General features: G+C 37.8%; 1 protein-coding gene across 6 annotated transcripts in view; it reads right to left on the bottom strand.

The window, feature by feature from the left end:
* Jmjd1c (jumonji domain containing 1C) overlaps positions 1-24419 on the bottom strand; it is a 163982-nt gene that overhangs the window by 33619 nt on the left and 105944 nt on the right. For 4 of the 6 annotated variants that reach the window (XM_057751048.1, XM_057751047.1, XM_057751046.1 and 1 more), the window contains 5 exons: positions 7054-7159; positions 5208-5332; positions 4433-4576; positions 4145-4337; positions 2159-3834 (listed from right to left, as the gene is read on the bottom strand). In XM_057751048.1, coding sequence (XP_057607031.1) covers positions 2159-3834; positions 4145-4337; positions 4433-4576; positions 5208-5332; positions 7054-7060 — 2145 coding nt within the window. In that variant the 5' untranslated portion in view covers positions 7061-7159. Of the gene's footprint in view, positions 1-2158; positions 3835-4144; positions 4338-4432; positions 4577-5207; positions 5333-7053; positions 7160-8255; positions 8276-24419 lie in introns of those variants that run through there. The other 2 variants (XM_057751050.1, XM_057751051.1) reach the window with 2 other exon arrangements.

Here is a 24419-nt window from a genome sequence, read left to right as displayed (position 1 = left end):
TGCAGTTCTAACTCTATGACACACACACAAGAGTGAAGTGTGACTGCAATGGGCACATGGATCACCAGGCTTGCTTTAAATTCTGAAGTGAAAAATGTGGTTAGCAATCTTCCTTGAATTAGATTATATAATTTTTACATTTTAATAGAACTTAATAGAATACATGATCAATGTTACATGATCAAAGACGCAAATAGAATCAGAACTCCATCATCTCAGAAGCAAAATCAAGACAGCCATACTTGTGATTATGGAAATACAACTCTAGAATCAAAATCTTACCAATACTAAATGTGCCAGTGTTGGAGCAGAACCTAACAGTCACTATTAATTTCACTAAGGAACCTAAAGCTCATATGAAGGCAAACTAAAAAAGCGTTACAGAGAATAAACCACAGGAAATGCCTTTTAAAAGTATTAGACTGACAACTGCTTAGTTGGTGTCCCTCACTATCATCAACCATTATAACTTGGGATTCATGAGTTTGGTGACCTCATTACTGCCACCTAAAATTACAACTTTTCTAACCAACTTCTGACATCATGACAACAACCCATGTCTACTGTCATTTCCAATGCAATGCTAAATATACATAATACTAATTCTGAAATAAATGAGAAGTCAAGCAGCACCAAATATGACTCCCAACATATTTTGGATCTTGCCCAGAACATGGCATGGAAAGTGTTAAGTACATTCCATCTTCATGGCAGCACTATTCTTAAAAGCTAAGTAGTGAAAATAACTCACATGTCCACTAACAATGAATGGATAAAGAAAATGTGACAGGCTTAGTGGTAGAGCTCTTGACTAGCATGTATAAGGTAGGATGGATAAGGTCCCAGCATGAATGAATGGTCTGCCTACCTATGTTCACATGAAATAAAACAGAATGGTGCCTTTAAAAAGGCCATCTAATAGTTGTGCAGCGGAGTCACACACCTTTAGTCTCAGCACTTGGAGAGGGGGTGAATCTGTGAGTTCCAGGAGACAGGTTAAAGAAACCCTGCCTTAAAAAAAACCAAACAAAAAAATAAAATAAAACAAAAAGGGCACCTATCTGTCTCATGTGTCAATATGGATAAACCTCAAGGTCATATTAAACAAAGTAAGACAGATAAGAAGAAAAATAGTAAGTGAATCTACTTATATGAAGTGTCAAAAACATAGAACCTGAAAGTAAACATGTAGCTACCTATGCTGCAAAGAGGCTCTGCAGGAAACCTGCCTTCATGCCTGGCTGCTTGAGTTAGATCCCCAGATGTCACATGGCAGAAAGAGAGCCAACACCCACAATAAATTGTCCTGTGAACTCCACTTGATGGCTTACCATCTCACAGGACGAGTGGATGGATAGATGAATAAATAAATGTAAAAGATTGAAAACTGTGACACAACTTACTGAATTGAGAGCTTGAAAATGATAAATTTAATGCTGCTTTTACCGCTAGCAAGGTGGTATTTAAAACAGTCCTGAGGCAATACTTAAAGAGTATGTTGGGCAGTACAAAGGCCAATGTTGCTTCATGGCAGGAGTTTAACAGGACTATCTATTCCTTTACTTTCTTGTTGATTATGTGGCACTACTATTAGTGCACAGCCATTTGCTGGTGAAAGAAAATTGCATGAAATAGTCCCAACCCACCACCTTTTCCAATGTTACGTACTGACAGCTTTGCCAAATACTAGGAGTCTCTAACTATGAATGGCCGTAAGCACAAAAGGCACTTTAAGTCATACTTTGAAATAGCCAGTGAACATAATCCAAAGGCTAATATAATTTCATTTAAAGAAAAATTTACTAATGTATTTAAAAAAAAAAAAAAACTTAAACACATAAATTTTAAGCCTCTACTTTCACTACTAACATATATACCAAAAATCAAAGTCTGATGGATACTATGATCTAAAAATGTTAGCCGGGCGGTGGTGGCACAGGCCTTTAATCCTAGCACTCGGGAGGCAGAAGCAGAAGGATCTCTGTAGGTTCAAGGCCAGCCTGGTCTACAAGAGCTAGTTCCAGGACAGGCTCCAAAGCTACAGAGAAACCCTGTCTTGAAAAAAGTTAAATCTGAATATCTGTAATAGTTTTAAAGTACCTATAAAGGCTAATTAACAAATCAATAATGTTCTGTGGCAAACAACAGTGTCACTTACCCTCCTTAATGAAGCTTCAGTATTAACTGCATTTTCTGGGTGAACCCACTTAGAAGAAGGTAGACCAAGTCCTGAGTATGCATGTGCTCCATTTGGATATTGCCAAATAATTGGATAAAGTCCAAGCTGATTATATGAAGCTGAAGGATGGGCTTGTCCGAGAAGATGAGGTGACTGGTGTTGTAACAACTGTTGCTGCTGCTGGTGTGCTAGCGCTAAATGGCTCAAGCTGCTGGCATGCGCACTCTCTAGGCGTGGGTGGCCACCAAGTAAGGAGGCAGTAGGCACTCCAGGTAACACAGTGGGAAGTAAATGAGGGTGATGGACAGAATGGTGCGGACCACTAGTGAGAGGGTGAGTGTTAAGGGTAGGTAATGGAGTTTGACTAGATGACCCAGCTAGTAAGTGGGATCCTGGTGTTAAGGCAGGGTGATGGGTACCTGGGTTTAAACAGGTTCTATGGGATGATGAAGGAAGAGGGAAATGATGCTGGCTCAAAAATGGTGAAATGTGATTAGTTCCTGTTTCTGATCCAATAAGAGCAGGATCTCTATAAACTGTGAAGTGCTCGTTTTTGTCAATGATTAGAGGGCTCTTCGTAGTTTCCAGGGCACCACTTCGAGTAGGAACTGGGTGAAAAGTACATCTGGATAACTCATGTTCTATTTTACTTGCCAGCCTTCTCTCACCAATAGCTTGACTATTCATGTAAGGAGCCTTAGACTTTATAGAATCAGGAGAATGAGTAGTAATCTTGGATTTAACAACTTCAGGAGAAGAATTGGATTTTGTCTTCTGAGTATCTACTGAAGTAGTTAGTTTAGATTTTATAGTTTCTGGGGGTGGACTTCTCTTATGTAGCTGATCCTCTGTGACAGAAACTGTACTTAATGAAGACATGTAAGAGACATATTGATTTCTCTCTTTATCCACACCTCGGTGATCATTTCCTGAAGAAGTATTTATAACACTTGATTGAGTTAAATCCACTTTCACTATATCACTGACCCAGCTTTGGTCAGAATCTTGCTTTGCTGTTTCTAGGTATTTAGTATTAGAATGTTTAGAATCAATGACATTAGGATCCATGTTCTCAAGTGTCTGGAGGCCAAACGTATTTGAGTTCTCCTGAGCCATCCTCTCTGGATGGGTGTCATTTTTGATTTCCACAGCACATTTGGGTGTCGGTGTTCTGGATACTAACTTTTCCTTTGGTAATAATTCCACTGTGTGTGTGTTTTCCACACTGCATTCTTGAAGAACTGAATCATTAGGATTATGGTCAGCAACTGTGGCCTGCTCTGATGAACGGAGAGTCATTTTTTCTTGAATGTGGCTGTCCATGGACTTCAGCTTCTCCCCTTCTTCACGGGTTTTATGTTCTTGTACCTGATCCCAGGGAGGCTGAGTGTCCATTAAGATCTCTCCTCCTGTCTTCTCAACAATCTGGGATTTTCCCTCTGCTCCATTTACCTTTGAGGTGACTTTAGTTTTCAGCTCTGGTGTGTGCTCAGAGGAATTCTCACTTACTCTCTTATTTGAATTTTCTGAGTCACTGCTCTCAGAAACATCTGAAGCATTGTCAGTCCGAAACCTCTTCGTGTTAGCTCTCTTCTCCTCCTCCTCGGGCTTCCTTCTTTTACTCACCACGTGTTTGTTTTTACCTTTAGGATTTTCTGTGAGATGAGAAAGAAGAGTTTTATTTTTCATGATCAATGAGCATACTTTAATGTAGTTTTAATTATGCGCATACCCTTAGAAAACAGTGCGGCTTCAGCCAGCATGACGGCCTTTACTACAAGCACTCATCGCACAGATCTGAGTCCGACACCAGCCTGGTCAGTGAGTTCCAAGACAGTCAGGGATGTGCAGTGAGACCTTGTCTATTTCTCGTTCAAAATCAATTTTTTAACCCCCAACCCCGTCCTCTCAAGTAATACTTTGAAAAGAATATCTTAATATCCTTTTTTTAAAAGTGTTGCCTACCTCCTCGTGATATATAATCATATTTTTCTTCCTTCATCTTCTCTTCATCAGGTATACTGCTATCTGAGCCCTTTCTCTTATTTGGACGAATATTTCTTTGTTGCTGTTGCTGGTGTGTGTTCTGTTTTGGTACAGCAGCTTGAGAGTTCATTGCTGGTCTGGGACTATTTGCTTGAGCACGTGTATAATGACCCTAAAAATAAATCAACAATGATTATATTACTATTTGATTTTAAATTGTGTAAGGAAAAGTATTTTATAAAACTCCATTACTAATAACATACATACGTGAACAGTGTTGGTATTATGAGTGGCACGAGACCTGCGTCGTGATGTAATGCCAATATTTTCACCTTTTAACAAAGAGTGAACGACATCATCTAGAAAGGTCATTTGAACCATAGAAGGATCGACATTCTGTGGTTCTAGTACCTAATCCATGACACAAAACAAACATTAACTCTAATAAACTGACCAGCATAACATTAGTACAATTTTTTTACTTAGTTGAAGTATTTACAAATCAATTTTGGAATTCAAATTGGTAAGACATCACCTGCTTACATAACCAATTTTAACTGCAAAAGATAAAATTACCCTTTCCCTTTTACATTCATCATAATTCTTAAAATTATGTTGAAATATCAACAATGAAATGTAACGTGAGAATAATCTATTTTGAAAATATAAAAGAAACTACTTGGGAAATATTTATTATTAGAGAGAAGGAAAACTGAAGGTTTAAGAAAGTTAAGTCTAAATTTGGGGGGGAAAAGGCTAATCAATTAGGGACCAATTTTTGTCAGTACTGAAATGAATCCATCACCATCACTTCCTGACCTAATGTGGTTTCTATATAACATCATATACATTTAAACTTTATTAGAGTTATATGATTAGAAACCTGGTATAGTGTTTACTAACCTATTAAAATATCTTTTCCAAAGAATTGAGAAGCTGGGGTTGGGGATTAGGAGTAGCATGCACTCAACACACGGAAGGTGTATTTAATATGTGCAAAGCCCTGAGTTTGATCCCCAGCACCAAAATTGTAATGATTTACCTGATCATTCATAACGATCATGGTGCGGGTGAAGAGATCATGATGAGTAATTATGCCAGTAAACCACTGGGTGGCAGAATCTTGTCTATATACTCTCACTCTGTATCCATTTAAAGAATAAGGACCTTTAAAAACAAAAAACAAAAAACAAAAAAACAAAAAAAAAAAACAAAAGGGATATCTTAAATGAAGACATTTCCCATTTAGGTATACATAGGAATTACCTTTTAAAAGCAATAATGCTCTGTGACAGATGAGTTAAACCTAATCAGTTTTAAAAATGTCTTGGAAGACAAGTATCTTTTATCTCAGAACATGAACCATTAGACACTGCTACACATATAATATTTTTGCAATCATAAACACAATGTAAAGCCACAGGGGTCTACAATTTGGTAAGGGTGCAAAACTAGTTAAGCAGTTTTGGAAAAATGAGTTTATGCCTGAGATGGGAAAGTAATTTACAACTTGATTAAAGGTACAGCTAGAAAAGGCTGCGCTGTAAACAATGGGCTCATACCCCACACTGAACACAATCTGGAGTCGGCCAAAGATAAAAAGGGATATTAATATTTTACTCTTTTCTTCCCTAAGGATGCAAGTAAATAAAAAGTTATTTAAAAAAAATTAACGTCATCAAACTATAAAGTATGAAGGGACAGTAAAAATCACAGAAACATCATCTAACCATAACTGATCTTTTATGGATCTCTGGATTTTAAAAAATATTTTTAAAATCTCTTTAAATGTCATTACTAAACACATGGAATTTGGAATCTCCTTTTTTGCATTTGATAATAAGAAACTTCCCCAACCCATCCCAGGATAGCAACAGTATGGAAGCTTCATTAAAAAATAAAAACCGGATGGAATAAAGGTGATGACTACTGGACAGGACATGATTAGCAGAGGTCTGATCATGACTGGCTAGGAGACAAATGAAGTCCAGCTTATTTATTTAGTTTTATGTTGAAAGTCTCTCTGAGGAAAGCTTAAAGAGCACTCTACACTAAGTGTTTAACACCCAGATGATCTGATGTTGCACATAAGAACACAAAACAAAACAGTTACATCTTCAAGAGCACTGCTTATTAATACTTAATGACAGGAATTTTTTGTTTGGTTGGTTCTTCTTATTTTTGAGACAAGGTCCCACTATGTAGTGCTGACTGTCCTGGAACTTAATATGTAGACCGGGCTGGCCTCAAAATTACTCCAAAGTAATGGAATTAAGGAGTTGCATGAATTCCAGAGACTGAGATAATTATGGGAACTTAACAACAAAATTGTATTCTTTGCATTCAGCAGCCTATCAACAGTCCAAGACATATATCTTAGCTTCAATTCAATTTCATGAGATCCTTACATCTATCATATGATTTTACTGCCATTTAAACACATTACTAGGAATTACAAAGCAGCTCTGATTTGAAAATCACATGTTAATAGACAACCCTGTAACTTACTAAAAAAAGGAAACAACTGAAGCTGTACTGTGGTAAATGCTGTTGAAGGTACACAGACACTTATCAGATACCAACAGCATTCTTCAAAGGAGATCAGCTAAGACTTTGGGCAGCAGCACTCCACTGCAAACAGTACTTCTCTTTCCAGGAAGAACACACCACATTATGGAAATTTCCCTATCAACAACTTATAGCTTTAATTCCATGTATAGTAAATAAATCAGTGAAATTATGAACTTTATCAAAATGTCTATGGTTTGTCAATTATACTCTGTCATATTACTTGCATTTAAAACTATTAGATTGCAGAAAATTGAGCAATCAAATAGAAAATAAGTTGGCTTATTTTCAAAAATGATGTGTAACTTCAAAATAGGTACCTTGCATAAAAATCTCCTGAACCTTCTGTTCCTTCACCCAGACTTTCACTTCTGCATGCAGCTGTGGGTTGTCCCTGAGTACAGGCTTTAGGCTGTCAATGTCGTCCTGAAATTACAAATAAAAAGAGAATAGCCCATTAACAACAGTGCTGTAACTTAGTGTCTTCTATGTTCTAAGCACATTAGTAAATTCCTTAATATAAGCATAAACTCATAAGCTAGTTTCCTTAGCCACTATAACAATACAGCATATTATTCTGTAGTGAAATCTGATCCTTGATAATTACTACCACGTATTCAAAAGTGGCACCAAATAACAAAAACTGGTACTGTGAATCTCTTTATTCAGACTGTCTAAAGTTCAAATTTCTGTTTATCAAGTTTCTTATTTATAAGGCAGTTTCTAATATCTGCCACTTATCTTGACAGACTTTTATAAGGCTTTATAAAGTAATGATACTATTTTTCATAAAACATTCAATTCTTGCAGTAATGGTGGTACATATATGCAATTCCAACACCCAAGAGGAGGCAAGAGGTTAAAACATTTAAAGCTAGCCAGAACTATCAGATATCCAGTCTCAGAAGCAAGCAAAAGTCAGACATAGTAAATCACACAATTCTAGCACTTAGAAGGCTAAGGCAGAGGATGGTTCCAAAGTATAGGCCAATTGGGTCTGCATAGTTGAGAAGGAAGAAAAGAAGCAGAAAGGGGAAAAAGCGAAAGCTGGAGTGATGACTAGGCACTTGTTCTTATAGAAGACCAGGTTTGAAATAAAGGACATTGAGCCTATAATTCGTGATCCTAGAGAAGCTAAAGAAGGTGAACCCAAAGAAAAACATATAGTTATCTTCCTGGATATTAACCTTCATCAGGCGATGAAAGGAGACAGAGACAAGAGACCCATATTGGAGCACCAGACTGAAATCCCAAGGCCCAAATGAGGAGCAGAAGGAGAGAGAGCACGAGCAAGGAACTCAGGACCGCGAGGGGTGCACCCACACACTGAGACAATGGGGATGCTCTATCAGGAACTCACCAAGGCCAGCTGGACTGGGTCTAAAAAAAGCATGGAATAAAATCGGACTCACTGAACATAGCGGATAATGAGGGCTGCTGAGAAGTCAAGAACAATGGCACTGGGTTTTGATCCTACTGCACGTACTGGCTTTGTGGGAGCCTAGGCTATTTGGATGCTCACCTTACTAAACCTGGAAGGAGGTGGGAGATCCTTGGACTTCCTACAAGGCAGGGAACCCTGATTGCTCTTCGGGCTGCTGAGGGAGGGGGAGTTGATTGGGGGAGGGGGAGGGAAATGGGAGGTGGTGGCGGGGAGGAGGCAGAAATCTTTAATAAGTAAGTAAGTAAGTAAGTAAGTAAATAAATAAATAAATAAATAAATAAGAAAGACCAGGTTTGACTCCCAGCACCCACATGGCGGCTTGCAACCACCTGCAACTACATTCCAAGGGGACTCAAAGTCCTTTTTTGACCTTACAGAGCATAAGGAATGCAGGACAGACAGGCAAGTAGGTAGGCAAGCAAATACACACACACACACAAAACATAATAATAATAAAAAAAATCTTTTTCGAGATAGGGTTTCTCTACATAGTTTTGGAGCCTGTCCTAGAACTTTCTCTGTAAAGCAGGCTGGCCTTGAACTCACGGAGATCTGCCTGACTCTACCACCTGATTCTATTGCTGGGATTAAAGGCGTGCACCACCATCATCTGGCCTAATAAAGTATTTTTTTAAAAAAACCTACTTTTCATATCTTATAAAAACATCAACTAAAATTACATCTATATAAGATTTTCGTTTTTGCTAATGTAACATATATTTATTTTTTCAAAACGCAGGTCACTCGAGTATTAAAAAACACTCTTGATGATCACCCCCTTTCTATAAGCTATATCTTGTTTAATGTCAGTTATAACCCCTAGGAATTAAACTCTTCCAAGAAGAGTGGAAGTTACTACTGTCACCCTGACAGATGATTTACCTGGAGAGTAGCCTCTAGGCATGCCTGGGGCACTTATCTTGACTGCATTAATAAAGGAAAAAAAATCAGCTCCCTGTCCTGGGTACCATATGATTGTCTAGATCTTGGATTGTATTAAATGGAGAAAGTGAACTGAAGAGTAACATATACCCTTCGTTCTCTATTCCTGATTATGAAAGCGATGTGAGCAGCTATTTCAAACACTCTGGCTTCCCTGGCATGGAATATGAGCAGAAATAAGACCCTTTCCCTTAAGTTAGTTTTGCAAGGGCACTATATCATAGCAACAAGAAAGGAACTAAGACAGAAACAGAAAATATGGAAGCGAGGCAGTGAACAGATCAAAGTGGTAGAGCACTTTCCTGGCACGCCAACCTCAAACCCGCTGTGGTGGCACATCCATGCAGTCCAAGTACTAAGGAAATGGAGGCAGAAGGACTACTCTGTATGTGCAGTATTAGCTTAAAATGTGTTACATTCTTTTATGCTGTGGAATATTTGTATAATGATGCAAACATGTGTTGCATTTGCTTAACTCTGTAAAGCTGTCATACTGTGTCTAAAACATCTCGTTGGTCTAATAAAGAGCTGAGCGGCCAATAGCTAGGCAGAGAGAGAGAACTAGATAGGACTGGCAGGCAGAGAGAATGGATAAGAGAAAAAGAAAGGACAAGGAAAAGGAGAAGGAGGAGGATACCAGGGTCAGCCATCCAGCAATGGAGTAAGTAAAGACAGACATATAGAGAAAGGTAAAAGCCCAGAGACAGTATGTAGGTAGGATAAATCTAAATTTAAAAATTTAAAAAAATTTAAATTTAAAAAAAGCTGGCTAGAAACAGTAAGAATAAATCTCCATGTATTTATTTGGGAGCTGGGTGGCAGGACCACAAAAATCAAAGAGTTTAAAAAAAAAAAAGACAAAGGAGAAAAAAACAACTACAGCACTGAGTTCTAAGACAGCCTGGTTTACAGTGAGCTCCACGCAAGCTGGGATTAAGTGAGACTGCCAAAATCAATATCTATACAAGGTATTTAATCTAGTAATGTAAGAAATCACTAAGTCCTAGCACTTGAGAGGCAGAGACAAGTGGACCTCTTCGATTTCAAGGACAGCATGGTCTGCACCTTGAGTGGATGTTTTCTAAATTCTAAAGTCTCAGGCTTGTAGTACTATCTTTCTTTGAGACAAATTGCCTATGTGGTACAAAATAAACTAGGACACCGTGAAACATCTGTTTCCCATTTTGTGTGTATGTGTATTGCATGCATGTATATCTGTGCACCACATATGGGTCTGGTGCCTGCAGATACCAGAAGAGGGCATTGGGTCACCTGGGCCTTGAACCCAACCAAGTCATCTGAAAGAGCACCCTGTGCTCTTAATTGCTGAGCCATCTCTGCAGCCCCCATTCCCATTTTTGGTTGTGAGCCTAGTCTTTAACAGCTGAGCCATCTCTCCAGCCCGATTCCCATTTTTATCAGGAGATTTTTACATACACATAACATACTTACTACTGAAGAAACTGTAGTGTTCATTTTTTTTTTTGTATTTACTTTTAAAACTTTGCTACTATTCAAGTATTTAACAAACCAATGTCAACAACAGAAAAGCATGTTACTATAAACTTTATGTAATAAAGTGAAAAAGGACCAAAAACAAAAAACCCTACAGTATTCGTAGTTTTCAATAACTACTTTAAGTTGTTTTCTTAGCTAAATTTGATATTATGGCTTAGATAAGAGATTCTGATCTAAAGTTCTCTTCAAAGTGTTAATAGAACAATCACAGTGTTTGTGCAATGGCATTCCAGTCATGCTGAATGCATTAAAGGGTGTGGAACAACAGAAACAGCATCACTGCCTTAAACTCTACTTGTATACAACAAACCTTTCCACTCTTAAACACTGGATTACTGATACAGGAAAAAAAAGACACTAATAAATAACACAAACTTAAATAAACCAAACTTTAAGCTCAATGTAAAATGGAAAAGACAAACTTCACACCATAATGAAATGAAAATGCAACAACTCAACAACAACAACAAAAAGTAATGATAGGGCTGGAGAGATGGCTCAGTGGTTAAGAGCATTGCCTGCCCTTCCAAAGGTCCTGAGTTCAATTCCCAGCAACCACATGGTGGCTCACAACCATCTGTAATGAGATCTGGTGCCCTCTTCTGGCCTGCAGGCAGAAAATTGCATACACAATAAATAAATATTTTTTTTTAAAAAGTAATGATAAAAATGCAAACATTTTAATATGATTTTCTCTCATAGGTCCAAATTTTTATCTAGAAAATAAGATACCTTCCTCAAAGGAAAGCTGCTTTAGCAATGACTTTTGAAAACATTTGTCTTGACAGGCCTGGTCATTCATGCAGTTAGTCCCAGCACTTGAGAGGCAGAGGCTAGTGGAGCTCTGTAAATTTGACCTGAGTTCCAGGTCAGCCAGAGGCAGTCAGCTCAAAATGCAAATGAACAAACAACAACAAAAACCCACCGCACCTTGGCTGAAAAGATCACAAACATATTTTTTTTACAGCATTATTTTTCCAACTCAAAAAAATTACTAAACCACACTCAGAAGTCTTGCCTCAGTTTATGTTGTGATCACAGGAGTTTTATAGAACAAATTCTGTGCAAAAACTTTTGCCTTTATTATGAAATTCATCCTCAATATACCACTGTAGCATAGAATAATGTCTCCACTTTGGAGATGACAAAAATAAGGTACAAAGTATGAGAAGATTCACTAACAGTTATGAACGAATGTCATCTGGTTCTTAAGGCAAACTTTCTTCAGTTGCCACAGTACTACCCACCCTCTTATTTTGTCTTAAGTAGGACTCCAGGATGATAACAATATAAAGTGCTCTATCACTAAACTACTACTCCAACCTTACTGACGTCCTTAAATATGTTCTTGCTTTGGAATGTTTTTATTACGTGTGTGTGTGTGCGCGCACGCGGTCACGCGCGTGTGCATAAGAACCATCTGTGCCACAGTATACATGTAGAGGTCAGAGGACAACTTGTGGGAGTTGGTTCTCTCCCTCCACAATATGAACCAAACTCAGACCACCAGGTTTGACTGTGTTATCCTTCTGGTCCTAAAGTCTTTATACGTAATAAAAGTGTAATATACATGCAAAACATAACATTTAATTGGCAACCAAATTACATGTTTTAAACGTGCAAGCGTATATGTGTATGCGTGTGTGTAAGTGGATACAAGACAATCTGATGAACACATGGATGGGTCCAGGGAATTAAACACATGTTATAAGGCATGGTGGCAAACAACCTTACCTTCCGAGTCATCTTCAAAGTCTACAGATAAATTAACTTTGCTATGCTTTTGCATGTTTTATGATAGGTCTTTTTAAATATAAAATTATTATTTTAATACTTAGTTTTCATTTATGTGAACAGGCTGTTTGGCCTGCATGTATATCTATGCACTATACAAGTACAATGCCTGCAGAGGCCAGAAGAAAGCATTAGATCTGGTGAAGCTGCAGTTACAGATGGCTGTGAGCTGTCATGTGGGTACTGCAAATTGAACCCAGGTCATCTGGAACAGCAACCAGAGTTTTAACCACTGAACCATCTCTCCACCCCTGGTTTTAACTATTTTATAATGACCACATGTTGTTTTTATATTAGAAAAAGTAAAGAACAAAATTTTGATGCCAAAAAGGCTCATATTAACTTACTTTATTATAAAATACCAGAAGAAACTTTAAATTTAGCTAAAAAAAATCTTTAAAAACTAAAATGGATGTATTACACAGAACAATGAACTAGTTTAGAAATTTTGTTGATGAAACCCTTAAAAACACCCTTTGTGTGTCATTAACATTTCCCTCAGGATAAAAACTACTTATTTATAAAAACTCCATTAAACCCAGAGTTAAAGTGCTTGCTTTGGAAGCATGGGTTCAAGCTCCAGTACCAACAGAACAGAACAGAACAGAACAAACATAAACCCACAAGGGACTGGAGCAATGGCTAATCAGGTAAGAAGAGCCCCATGATTTCCAGCACCCACATCAATAGCTGACAATAGCCTGTAACTCAAGCACCAGGGAATCTGAAGCCTTCTTCTGACCTCCAAAGGCTTCTACATGTGCACACACAATAATAAATAAAAAGATAAATCATACATATTAAAGAACAAAATAAAACAAAAATCCTCAGAGTTAAAAGAACTACAAAAACTTATTTTATTACTATAATATAAAAACAAATGTACTGAGTACTACTGAAATAAAGTTCTTATAAAACCACACTGCTAATCACAAAAATAAGTTCAATTTTGTAACATTTTAAAAATAAACATTAAATGATAAAATTTAAAACAAAGCTAGAGGAATTCTATTTTCTTTACTGTTCAACAGATTTTTTTATATGAATCATTTTCATGTATATTTCATGATATACTTTTAAGGGAGTTAAGCCCACATTCTCACAACATTCTAAAATATATACTATTTCAAAGATAAAGTTACTTGAAACAAGAATGATGGAGGAATTACTTTCATTTAATAAAGAAACTGCCTTGGCCCATTTATAGGCCAGCCCTTAGGTGGGTGGAGTAAACAGAGAGAATGCTGGGAGAAAGAAGCCGAGTCAGGGAGTCGCCATGATTCTCCCACTCCAGACAGACGCAGGTTAAGATCTTCCCTGGTAAGCCAGCTCATGGTGCTACACAGAATATTAGAAATGGGTTAGATCAATATGTAAGAGCTAGCCAATAAGAGGCTGGAACTAATGGGCCAGGCAGTGATTAAAAGAATACAGTTTCCGTGTAATTATTTTGGGCATAAGCCATGCGGGCGGCCGGGTGCTGGGGATGCAGCCCCGCCGCTCATTATTACAACACAAGAAAATATACACTTTTAAATAACTGACTTTAAACTTGCAAAATGCCAGACAAAACTTCACAACTGATATGTGTGTCAAGTAGGTTATTAACAAAAAAGGTAGGGTGGGGGTGTACAGGTAGCTCAAGGCCCTGATGACACACATGTTTGTGCACACACGCACACCAACAATATTTTTAAAAATGCAGTCAATCTACAATTATCAACAGAAAGCTTAAACACACACACACACACACACAGCTTTCCTGAGAAGGGGCTCTAAGATACTTTGTTGGGCTTTTCCAATGACTCAACAATAACACACAGCAGCACCATGAACACTAAAAGCTTAGCACTCTGGATCTGCTAGGGTCATCACTGTAAATTTACGCTAGATGAGTACTTTTATCTCAACACAATGTAAATACGGCCTCTTAAGCTGAAAGTGATTCAAAGCATAAACTAATTTCCAGTCTTTACAGATTGCTATTTTGACACGCTGCCCACTATTTGACATAGAGAAAATTCTGTCTAAAAATGTTCTAAAAAATCAAAATAAGTACCATAGGGACAGACTGGCAAGTGAAGGTGTTTGCCACAAAGCCTGACAACTTGAACTGACATGCCAGAAGGAGAAGCAGCTCTCCTAAATTGTCCTTTGACCTCTACAAGCTGGCTCTGGCATGTGAGTGTGCCCCATGTCACAACCTAAGAACCTTCATCCAAGGATAATCTCAGGGGGTGGGAACAGGGCCTGCCAGGGATTGAATCCAAGGCCTCCCTCATGCAGCTAAGTATGTTGTTCTAAGAGTGAACACCATCCCAGCCAGTTAATCTGAGTTAATCCTAGCAATACCTGTGATAATCATTCATTCTATTTCACAGAAAAAGCCATAATCACAAATGAAGTCATTTTCCCCAAACTGTTCAGCTGGAAAGTAAATCAGCAAGACTCTAAATCAATGTAGTACTGTCTACCTTTCCTTCAATGATTCATGTACTTGTAGAATCAAAATTCTGAAAGATCTCTGCTAGGTTACAATAATTTATCAGTAACATGGTTTTATAAAATGGGAAAATTCTAAGTTAATTATCAAGAAAATTATAATTTAACAAATAGAATTTAACATAACCCTCAACAATTTTAGTATGAACATAGAAATTTATTAAAACAAACAACTAAATAACCTTAGTGCCCAGTTCAATGATATCTTCCTTCAAAGGTATCAGCAATGCTGGGTGTGGTGGTACATGCCTTTATTTTCAGCACTTAAGAGGCACAGGCATGCATGCAGAGCTGTGACTTGGAGGCCAGCCTAACCACATTTAGAGTTCCAGACTAGCCAGGGCTACAGAGTGAGACCCTGCCTTGAAAATAAAAGGAAGCAGCCAGGTAAGTAGTACAAATAATCCACAGAAGTTTTGTTGTTTCAGTTTTTTTAAAGTTACGCTTCAAAATGAAATCCTTTGAAAAGAAAATTTTAAAGAAGTGTAATACTTCTGCACTTTAACAATTTGCCAAATATCATTAGTAATAAAATTTTCCCTTCTAGGTCACCAGAGCAAACAGTAATATTTGAAAAACAAAGCTAGTGTGAGCCTTTAATCCCAGTACTATGGGAGGCAGATATATCTGTGAGTTTGATACTACCCTGGTCTATAGAGTGAGTTCTATGACAGCCAGGGCTATGCAAGAGATCCTGTCTATAAAGAAAAAAAAGTCATTAAAAAATGTGTGTCTTTCTTTCTAACGGAAGGAAAACACTAATATTCTTTTTGCTATCTTAAATAATACTGGTGAACTTTTTTAAAACGGCCACTGGTTGGTGGTGCCTGTCTTTAATCCCAGTCCTAGGGAGGCCAAGGCAGGCAGATCTCTTGAGTTCAAGGTCAGTCTAGTCTACAGAGTGAGTTACAAGGCGACCTGGGGAGAGGAGAGAGGAAGGGAGGGAGGGAGAATAGTGGTGTGTCAGGAGGCAATTTTCTTTCAAGCCATTTATTAACAAGTATTGTACACAGCTGAGTCACCTGCTTACATTATCTGCTGCACCTTCCTCAAACTAGACCTAGTTGACTGCTTTTTAAAGTCTTAACTGAAAATATTCTTACTGAACACCTTAGGCTTAAAAGGAAAAAAAAAATCCATGACAGGAGTTCAACCTAAGTAAAATTGTAAATCTGAATAAAGTAGTCTTCTAAAACTCCCTGGGTATAAACCACAGTAAGTGATGGTGTGCTGGCTAGTTTTGTCAACTTGACACAAACTAGAGTTATCTGAAAGGAGGAACCTCAATTGAGAAAATATATCCATGAGATCCAGCTGTAAGGCAATTTCTCAATTAGTGATCAATGGGGGAGGACCCAGGCCACTGTAGGTGGTTGTAACCCTGAACTGGCCATGGTCCTGGGTTCTCCTAAGAAAGCAGGCTGAATAAGCCATGTGAAGCAGCACTCTTCTTCCATGGCCTCTGCATCCTCCGAGGTCTTGCCCTGTTTGAGTTCCTGTCCTGACTGAATAGTGCAGTAGAAGTGTAAGCAAAATAAACCCTTTCCTCCCCATGTTTCACTGGTCATGGTATTCTGTTGAAACAATAGAAAGACTAAGGTATATAGTATGTGTAAAATTCTGCCTATGACTTTCCTCACTCTTACATACCAAATTTGAAATTTTAATAGACTTTTTGCATAAAATGAACATTCATTTAAAATATTTCATTTAAAATATAAAGTATAATGAATATAATTTCTAAATTAATCCAATGCTACAGACTTCCAGAGCTGCTTTTTCACTTTTTGTTCATACTTCTAAGGAAAGGACAAATGTATATAACTTTAGAACGACTGCACCGTTCCTCTTTTCTTAAGGATGATAGCAGTAACTGGAGAGATGACTAAGATCACTGGCTGCTTTTTCATCAGACCTGGGCTCAATTCCCAGAACCCAAATGGTAGCTCACAACTGCCCATAACTCCAGTTCCAAGGAATCTGGTACCTTCTGGCCTGTGTGAGCATTAGACATACATATAGTAAATATACATATAAACATGCTAGCAAAACACTTATATAGAAGATAAAAATATATCTTAAAAGGGAAATCTAGTTCAAACTGGCATAATAAGCAATTCCTGGGGTTAGTCTTTTATAACATATTAAAATCTGTTTGCTGATACCTATAAGGAAAAATTTCAAATACATGAGATGTGCTGTTATAAAAATATCAGTACAAAGGGTTGGACACACCTCTAATCCCAGGTGCAGGAAGGAGGATTAGATAATAAAAGGCCATGTTCAGCTAAATTTAAGTTCCAGTCCAACCTGGACTAGGAAAACACAAACACGTGCACACAGACACACAACAACAAACAAATGGTGGTGTGGGCGACATAAAACTAGTTTCAGGGCAACATAAAACAATTCAAAAGCACAGTATTTATTAAGGATGATAGTATGCACGATGTACTTGACGATGATTTTCAACACTTCTACTGTTAAAGTGGTGTTTAATATAGGTAAGAAATCCTTTATTAAAAACAAAAGGGGGGAGTCAGGCAGTGGTGGCGCATGCCTGTAATCCCAGCGTTCAGAAGGGAGAGGCAGGAGAATCTTTGTGAGTTCAAGGCCAGCCTGGTTTACAAAGTGAGTTCCAGGACAGCCAGAGCTTTACACACAAAAACCCTGTCTCAAGAAAAAGAAAAAAAAAAAAAAAAACCAAGGGGGAGGGCATGGTGATGTATAACTTAATCCCAGCACTAGGAAGGCAAACCTCCCTGAGCTTGATGCCTGTATGATCTATATCGGGAGCTCCAGGCCAAACAGGGACAACAATGAGACCCTGTTTGAAGTCGGGGGTGAAAAGTGAGGAGAAAAGACCAAACCATGTTAAAATGCTTGTATAATTTTCTAGGAAGAAAATTTATTTGGGTTCAGGGTATAGCTCAGTGGCAGAACACATGCGAGCATGTAAGAGAACAGGGATTCATTCCATCTCTAGCACAGAGAAAAAACTAGGTTTTTAATAAGCTATTTTTAGAATTTACTCAAACTATATTAATTCTATGGAAGTGTGAGTTTTTTCATTAAATAGGTTACTAAACATAATTTAAGCTTTTATAAGTACTCACAGGACTCATTACTGCTGATTACTATGCCAGGGTTCAATCATGAAGTAGTAACTTGATTTTTACTTTCTTCTACAACCTCTTGTGCTATCAAGTTGCAAACTTACCACTTTTAAAACATTCTCCTTTGGCTTTATATATTCTTTGGTACAAGAGACTGGATTAGACAGCTTGTATAATTATGTTTGAAAATGCCTCTTTGCCTGTGGTACTACGAAGTTCTCTTATAGATAAAATTTACTATCACTATATATTTTATTCCACAAGATTTGAAAACCTAGTGATGAGTGATGACTATGTCAAGGGACTGACAACAGCATTCTTGCAAGAACTTTGCAAGTCCAATGGAAGAGACATAATAAAAGTAAGTTTCATTTAGGACACAGAATTCAAAAAATATTTTAGTAAGGATTGGAGGAGAGCGAACTAGGTAACAACAGGACAGGTTACCATAGAAGAGAGAAGGGTTCTCTCATAAACTGAAAAAAGAATGAGTTTTTTAAGTTGATCTTCAAAAATGAAAAAGGTACTTGCCCTGGGTACAGGAAATCAGAAAAAAAGCTTTCCAAACTAAAACACACATGCAAACACAGAAGAATCAAACAGTGTGGTGTGTTTAGAGAACTTGTAAGTACATCAGTGTGGGCTAAATGCAGATAGGGAGCTCTTTAAATAATGCAGCCAAATGAAAATGAGTCAAGAACCAGCAATTGAATTCAGAACAATCAAAAAGGAAAACAAAGTACAGAATCACAACGTGGAATATTAGCTGAAGATGTGTTACATTCGTTTATGCTGTGAAACATTTGTTTAACAATGCAAAGATGTGTTGCATTCTTTTATGTTCCATTTGATTTAACTCTGTGAAGCTGTGTTACTTTGCCTGTCTAAAACTCCTGATTGGTCTAATAAAGAGCTGATTGGCCAATAGCAAGACAGAAAAAGAGAATAGGTGGGGCTGGAACGCAGAGAATAAATAGGAGGAGAAATCATGGGAAGAGAAGCAAAAGGAGCAAAAGGAGAAGGAGAGGAGGACGTCAGGGGCCAGCCGCCGAACTACAAAGCCAGCCATGGAGTAAGAAGAAAGGCAGAGAAAAAAATAAAAGCTTAGAGGCAAAGGGTACACGGGATAATTTAAGAAAAGCTGTCTAGAAATAAGCCAAACTAAGGCCAAGTATTCATAAGTAAGAATAAGCCTCCATGTAATTATTTGGAAGCTGGATAGTGGCCCCCTCAAAAGAGTCAAAGAGTAAAAAAATAACCAACTACACTAGACAGTATAATAGAGTTCTCATCTTTTCAATGATACCACTAGCCTTGTCCATTCTACTAAATTCTCTAGACTCTCCCTCCCCCTCACGATATTGTTTCATAATCCTCTGCCTCTCTGCATCCATAGTGCTAGGATTACAAAACTGTGCCACCACCCAGAATTTTTTTTTTTTTTTTTTTTTTTGGTTTTTCGAGACAGGGTTTCTCTGTGGTTTTGGAGCCTGTCCTGGAACTAGCTTTTGTAGACCAGGCTGGTCTCGAACTCACAGAAATCCGCCTGCCTCTGCCTCCCAAGCGCTGGGATTAAAGGCGTGCACCACTGCCGCCCGGCCACCCAGGATTTTCTAACGACTCTAACAATTCAAGATTTTTTCATTTTGTCACAGAAGTTATTAAGATGTTTATCATGGTGGAGTTTGTTTATTATAATTATTCACCATACCTCCTAGAGAATCTAAGCTCTATGAGAACAAGAATTTATCTTGGAAGTACCAAGCACATATAATTAATTGGCTAAATAAAGTTATGAATTAAGTGCTAGACTATGAGGTCTTTGCTAGAATTTTATTCAGAACACAGAAAAAAACAGTTGAAACTTGACATCACTTAGGATAAGTTTCAAAATAATAAGCAACCAAACTAGGAAGCCGCATATTAAAACTACAATGGAGAAATAGTTTAATGCAAAGAAATACAGCTATTTTATTTAGTATTTATAAGTATACACATGTATAAAAAGGAACAGAGGCTGGGCGGTGGTGGGAAATGCTTTAATCCCAGTAATTGGGAGACAGGAGCAACCTGGTCTACAGATCAAGTTCTAGGACAGTCAAGGATACAAAAAGAAGCCCTTTCTCAAAAGTAACAACAAAAAGAGATGAAATGTGACATTTGAGATTTTCTTTATAGGAATTCAAGAGTAGAAGAAGAGGTCTTAAAGACTGTAAGAGCCAGAGAACAGGAAGTTTACTGTGAGATTGTGTCTTTGAGAAATGAGAAGCTATACCCATGAGGCCTCATCAAGATAGTGACCTAAACAATGGCAACACAAAAAGAACATGTTAGCACTGAAGGGGTATATTCATGGGTCCTTAATCCTAGACAATGATATATAGGCAATTAAGGGTGCTGAGTGGATAAGATGGTCTTCATTGGGGAAGCACCTTGAAGTTAGCTATCCAATACAGGTGCTCAACCCAGATATCATATACATACAAGTAACACTGAGACTGAAAAGGTTTTATTTATGTATTTAGAAAAGACATGTACTTGAGGGGTGAGAGAAGATGGTGTGTATAAGGGAGGAAATGGAAGAAAAGAAAGGAACGATTATGTAAATACAACAAAATTTCAAAAGAACTAATTCTGAAATTGGGGGATGAGGTCAGGAGGATCATCAATTCAAGACTAGCTTTAAGATACAGTCAAGCCCAAGACACTCTAGGCTACATGACACCTGGTCTCAAAAAAAAAAAAAAAGTACAATGGGGCTGGAGGGAAGGCTCAGCTGGAAGGGCACTTACAATTCTTGTAGAGGACCTGAGTCTGGTTCCTAGCACCACATGGTGCTCACACCTCCTGTTCTGGACAAGCCAAAGCCCTATTCTGACGGCCAAGGGCACCAGGCACACATGTTGTGTGCATGCACACATGCAGGCAACATTCAAAGTAAAAATAAAAATAAATCTCAAGAAAGTCATTAAAATGGGAGATGAATACAAATGAAACAATACTGGTCATGAAATGATTCACTGTTCAACAGTAAGTAGATAGGAGCACTAGCTGTTCTTCCAGGTCCTGAATTCAATCCCTAGCACCCACATGGTGACTCACAACTGTCTGCAACTGTAGTCCCGTAGGATGCCCTCTTTGGGTGTGCAAACATCACATGCAGACAAATCACCCATATACATAAATAGAATAAAATAACTTATTACAATGAAAACTAAGTCTACACTGTAGCCTGTTAAGCCCCATCTGAATACCCTTAAAACTTGTCTCTTATTTTCTAACCTTCAATTCTTTGAATGTTCTTTATGGATTTTCCATTTTCTGTTCCAGCTGATGATTTCTAGCTCCTTTCATTTACTTTACATAGACTTGTTTTTGAAAATTCTTTATTATATTTACTCGTGTGTGCCTGCATGTGGATGACAGAGGGCAACTTATAGGAGTCATTTCTCTCCTGAGGATCAGACTCCAATCAGAGCAGCTCTTTCGTTCTTTCTCTGCTGAGCCATCTCACCGGACCTCTTCTAACCTACTAATCTCAATCCCACCCACCTTCTCTCTCCTTCTCATACTCAGAAGCAGTAAAGAAAGCAAACAAGAAGTATTTGAAAAGCCGAAGAAACACCAAATGGACTTATCTTTGAGACAAGAAAAAAAAAAGCAGGTACAAAAATAGGTCTAAGAACAGGAAGTTAAAGGGGTTCCTGCTTGTAACCTCAATTTCCTCTGTGCAGTAGGAGAAAGGTCATCAACTAGTAGAAAAGAAGGAAGTTTAGTACAGTGATGACAATATGGAGTAACCATGTAAGGAAACACAAGTCCACAGAAGCATACAAAAGAATGGCAGAAGAAATTAAGGGCTCATCTGAAATGTGGGGTATCATTAGTGTTTTCCTTCAATGTTCAACATTGTACAATGAGAATGTATGAAGCATCTGGGCATAGTTCATTTAAAACAAAAGTTTACTATTTTACACCAATTATTAATTACTGGGTTATAAGAACTCCTATAATAGTATAATAGAAGTACATTATACTAAGTAGCCTCTACCAAACAGCTAGGTCTAGCAATCCCAGGAAATCAGAGAGTAAAGCAAGCATCACATAATTGAACTGACTAATAAGACTCAGGCAGCTAGGAGAAACGGCTGAGAACCAAGATACACAAAAAGCTAAAGCATTAGGGTCTGGGGATGGAGCTCAGCAGCAGTGCAAGTATGTACAAGGCCCAGGGCATGATCCGAAAAACAGAGGAGGGTTTTAAAAAAAAAAAAGAAAAAGAAAAACATACTGCCTCACATTTAGAATTCTGGAAGCACTTAACAGGACATACAAATGCTTTTTTATCATCAGTTGATAATTTCAAAACTAATCAGGCAATACGGTTTTAAAGGCTTCTACTCTCTCAACTATTTTAAAACTACAGTCCAAGATTGCTACCTGACATTGGGGTGTATGCCTTAAACCCAGCACTAGGGAGGCAGAGGGAAGAAGAGGCAGGCAGATCTCTGTGGGTTCAAGGCCAGCCTAGTCAGCAAATTGAGTTCCAGGACAGTCAGGATTGTTATACAGAGAAACCCTGTCTCAAAAGAACAAAACAAACAAAAACCTACAATCTAAGCATGCTGTGGACTGGAGAGCATTGCAAAAGAGGAAGAAAGAAGGTTTGGCAATTGAGAAGAGAAAGCGACACAGGTATATACTACATTCAGAGCCACAGTGACCTGCCCTTCAAGACAAAATAAAGTATCAGTAGTACCAGTGGCAATTTTATGTGAATCTAGCTACATTATGGTGTCCAGGTATTGAGTCAAATGCAGTCTACATGGTTCCACAAAGTACTTTTTGGATTTAATTAAGTATTCAGATTTTGAGTACCAGATTACTAACCACAGTCAGCTCAAGGTCTTAAGAAGGATGGAAGCCTTCTAAGACTGGTCCTCCTATTCCAAGCTGCCTTTGAGCTCAAGGTTGGCCTACTAGGTAGATTCTAGACTTTATAGTATCCCCAAATTCCATGAGCCAATTTCCCCTTCATGCCTCCTCACTCTTTTAGTTCTGTCCCTAGGGGAACCCTAAAATACTAGACCCTACTGGGAAACACTCCTGTCTTTTACATGTTCTCTCCCATCTTACTTTTGTTTATTTTTAGTGCTATGAAAATCAAATCCAAGACCTTGAGCATTAGGATCAATGTTTTACCGCCAAAGCACATCTCTAGTGCCCCATTTGATTTCTAATAGAATCCTATTTCTAAGACACACATATCTGGTGGTCTATAAACAGTATGGATAAACTATTATTTTAGAACTGGTATGATTCTGTAATTAGATGTGTACCCCTTCCCCTACCTTGAAAGAGATTTTAGTATTTTTCAAACTTATTTTAGTATTGTCAAACTTACAATTCCAGTGAGTGGCCAGCAAACAAGTAAATGGCTGCATGTTATATATACCTCAGCAACCACCAGATCATTCCTTCACTCAAACTTCAAACATCTATTCTCTGTGAAGTTCTAGTCTATTGCTTACTAACTTACATAGGAGTTATGGAACATTAATAAAATTTCAATGACAAAACAAAATAAGTTATGTGAGTTATTTTGGACTTGACAATCAAAATGAACAAATTATGTAGCTGTAAGCAAAAGAGACTGGTATCCTATCTAATTAAATCCTTAATGAATGAAACTATATGGTACTGGCATGAGAACATGCTGTGGAAGTTCCTTCAGCTCCTTCAGCCAATAGCATTTAAGATACCAGCCACTCGGGCGTGGTCTCTTATACTATAAATGCAGCTGCAAAGCAAAAGCTCTCTTGCTTCCAGTTCTCGCTTCCAGCTACTAGACTCCGTTCCTGCTCCCCGTTCGTGCAGAGGACTGTGATCTAGGACAGTGATCTGTGAGTCTCCCCTAAATAAATAACCCTTTATTATACATAATTCTGAACTAGTGTGGGATTTTATTTTGTAACTTCCGTCGTCAAGGACAGACATAGGCCAAGGGAATAGAATAGAAATTACAGAAACAAATTATAGTACAATCACTGTAACAGATAATCTTTCGAATAATACTGAATAAAATAAGGTATTTGGTTCCTTAGATGATACCATTTCTTAAAATTAAAAGAGATCAAACATTTGAATTAAAAGCTATAAATAAGGGCTAAAGAGATGGTTCAGAGCTTAAGAGCACTGGCTGCTCTTCCAGAGATCCTGATTTCAATTCCCATAGGTTTCCACAACTCCACACACATGTGTGAGTATGTACATATATGTATAATTCTACACAAAACTAAATTATTCACAGTAGCACTATTCACCATTGCCAAGAGAGAAGTCCAAATATCGCCGAAAATGAAAAATAAAA

Source organism: Chionomys nivalis, chromosome 19 (assembly GCF_950005125.1).
Source record: "Chionomys nivalis chromosome 19, mChiNiv1.1, whole genome shotgun sequence".
In the NCBI taxonomy this organism is placed as follows: domain Eukaryota; kingdom Metazoa; phylum Chordata; class Mammalia; order Rodentia; family Cricetidae; genus Chionomys; species Chionomys nivalis.
The sequence above is the reverse complement of the archived record's forward strand: the minus strand, read 5'-3'. Positions and strand labels throughout refer to the sequence as shown.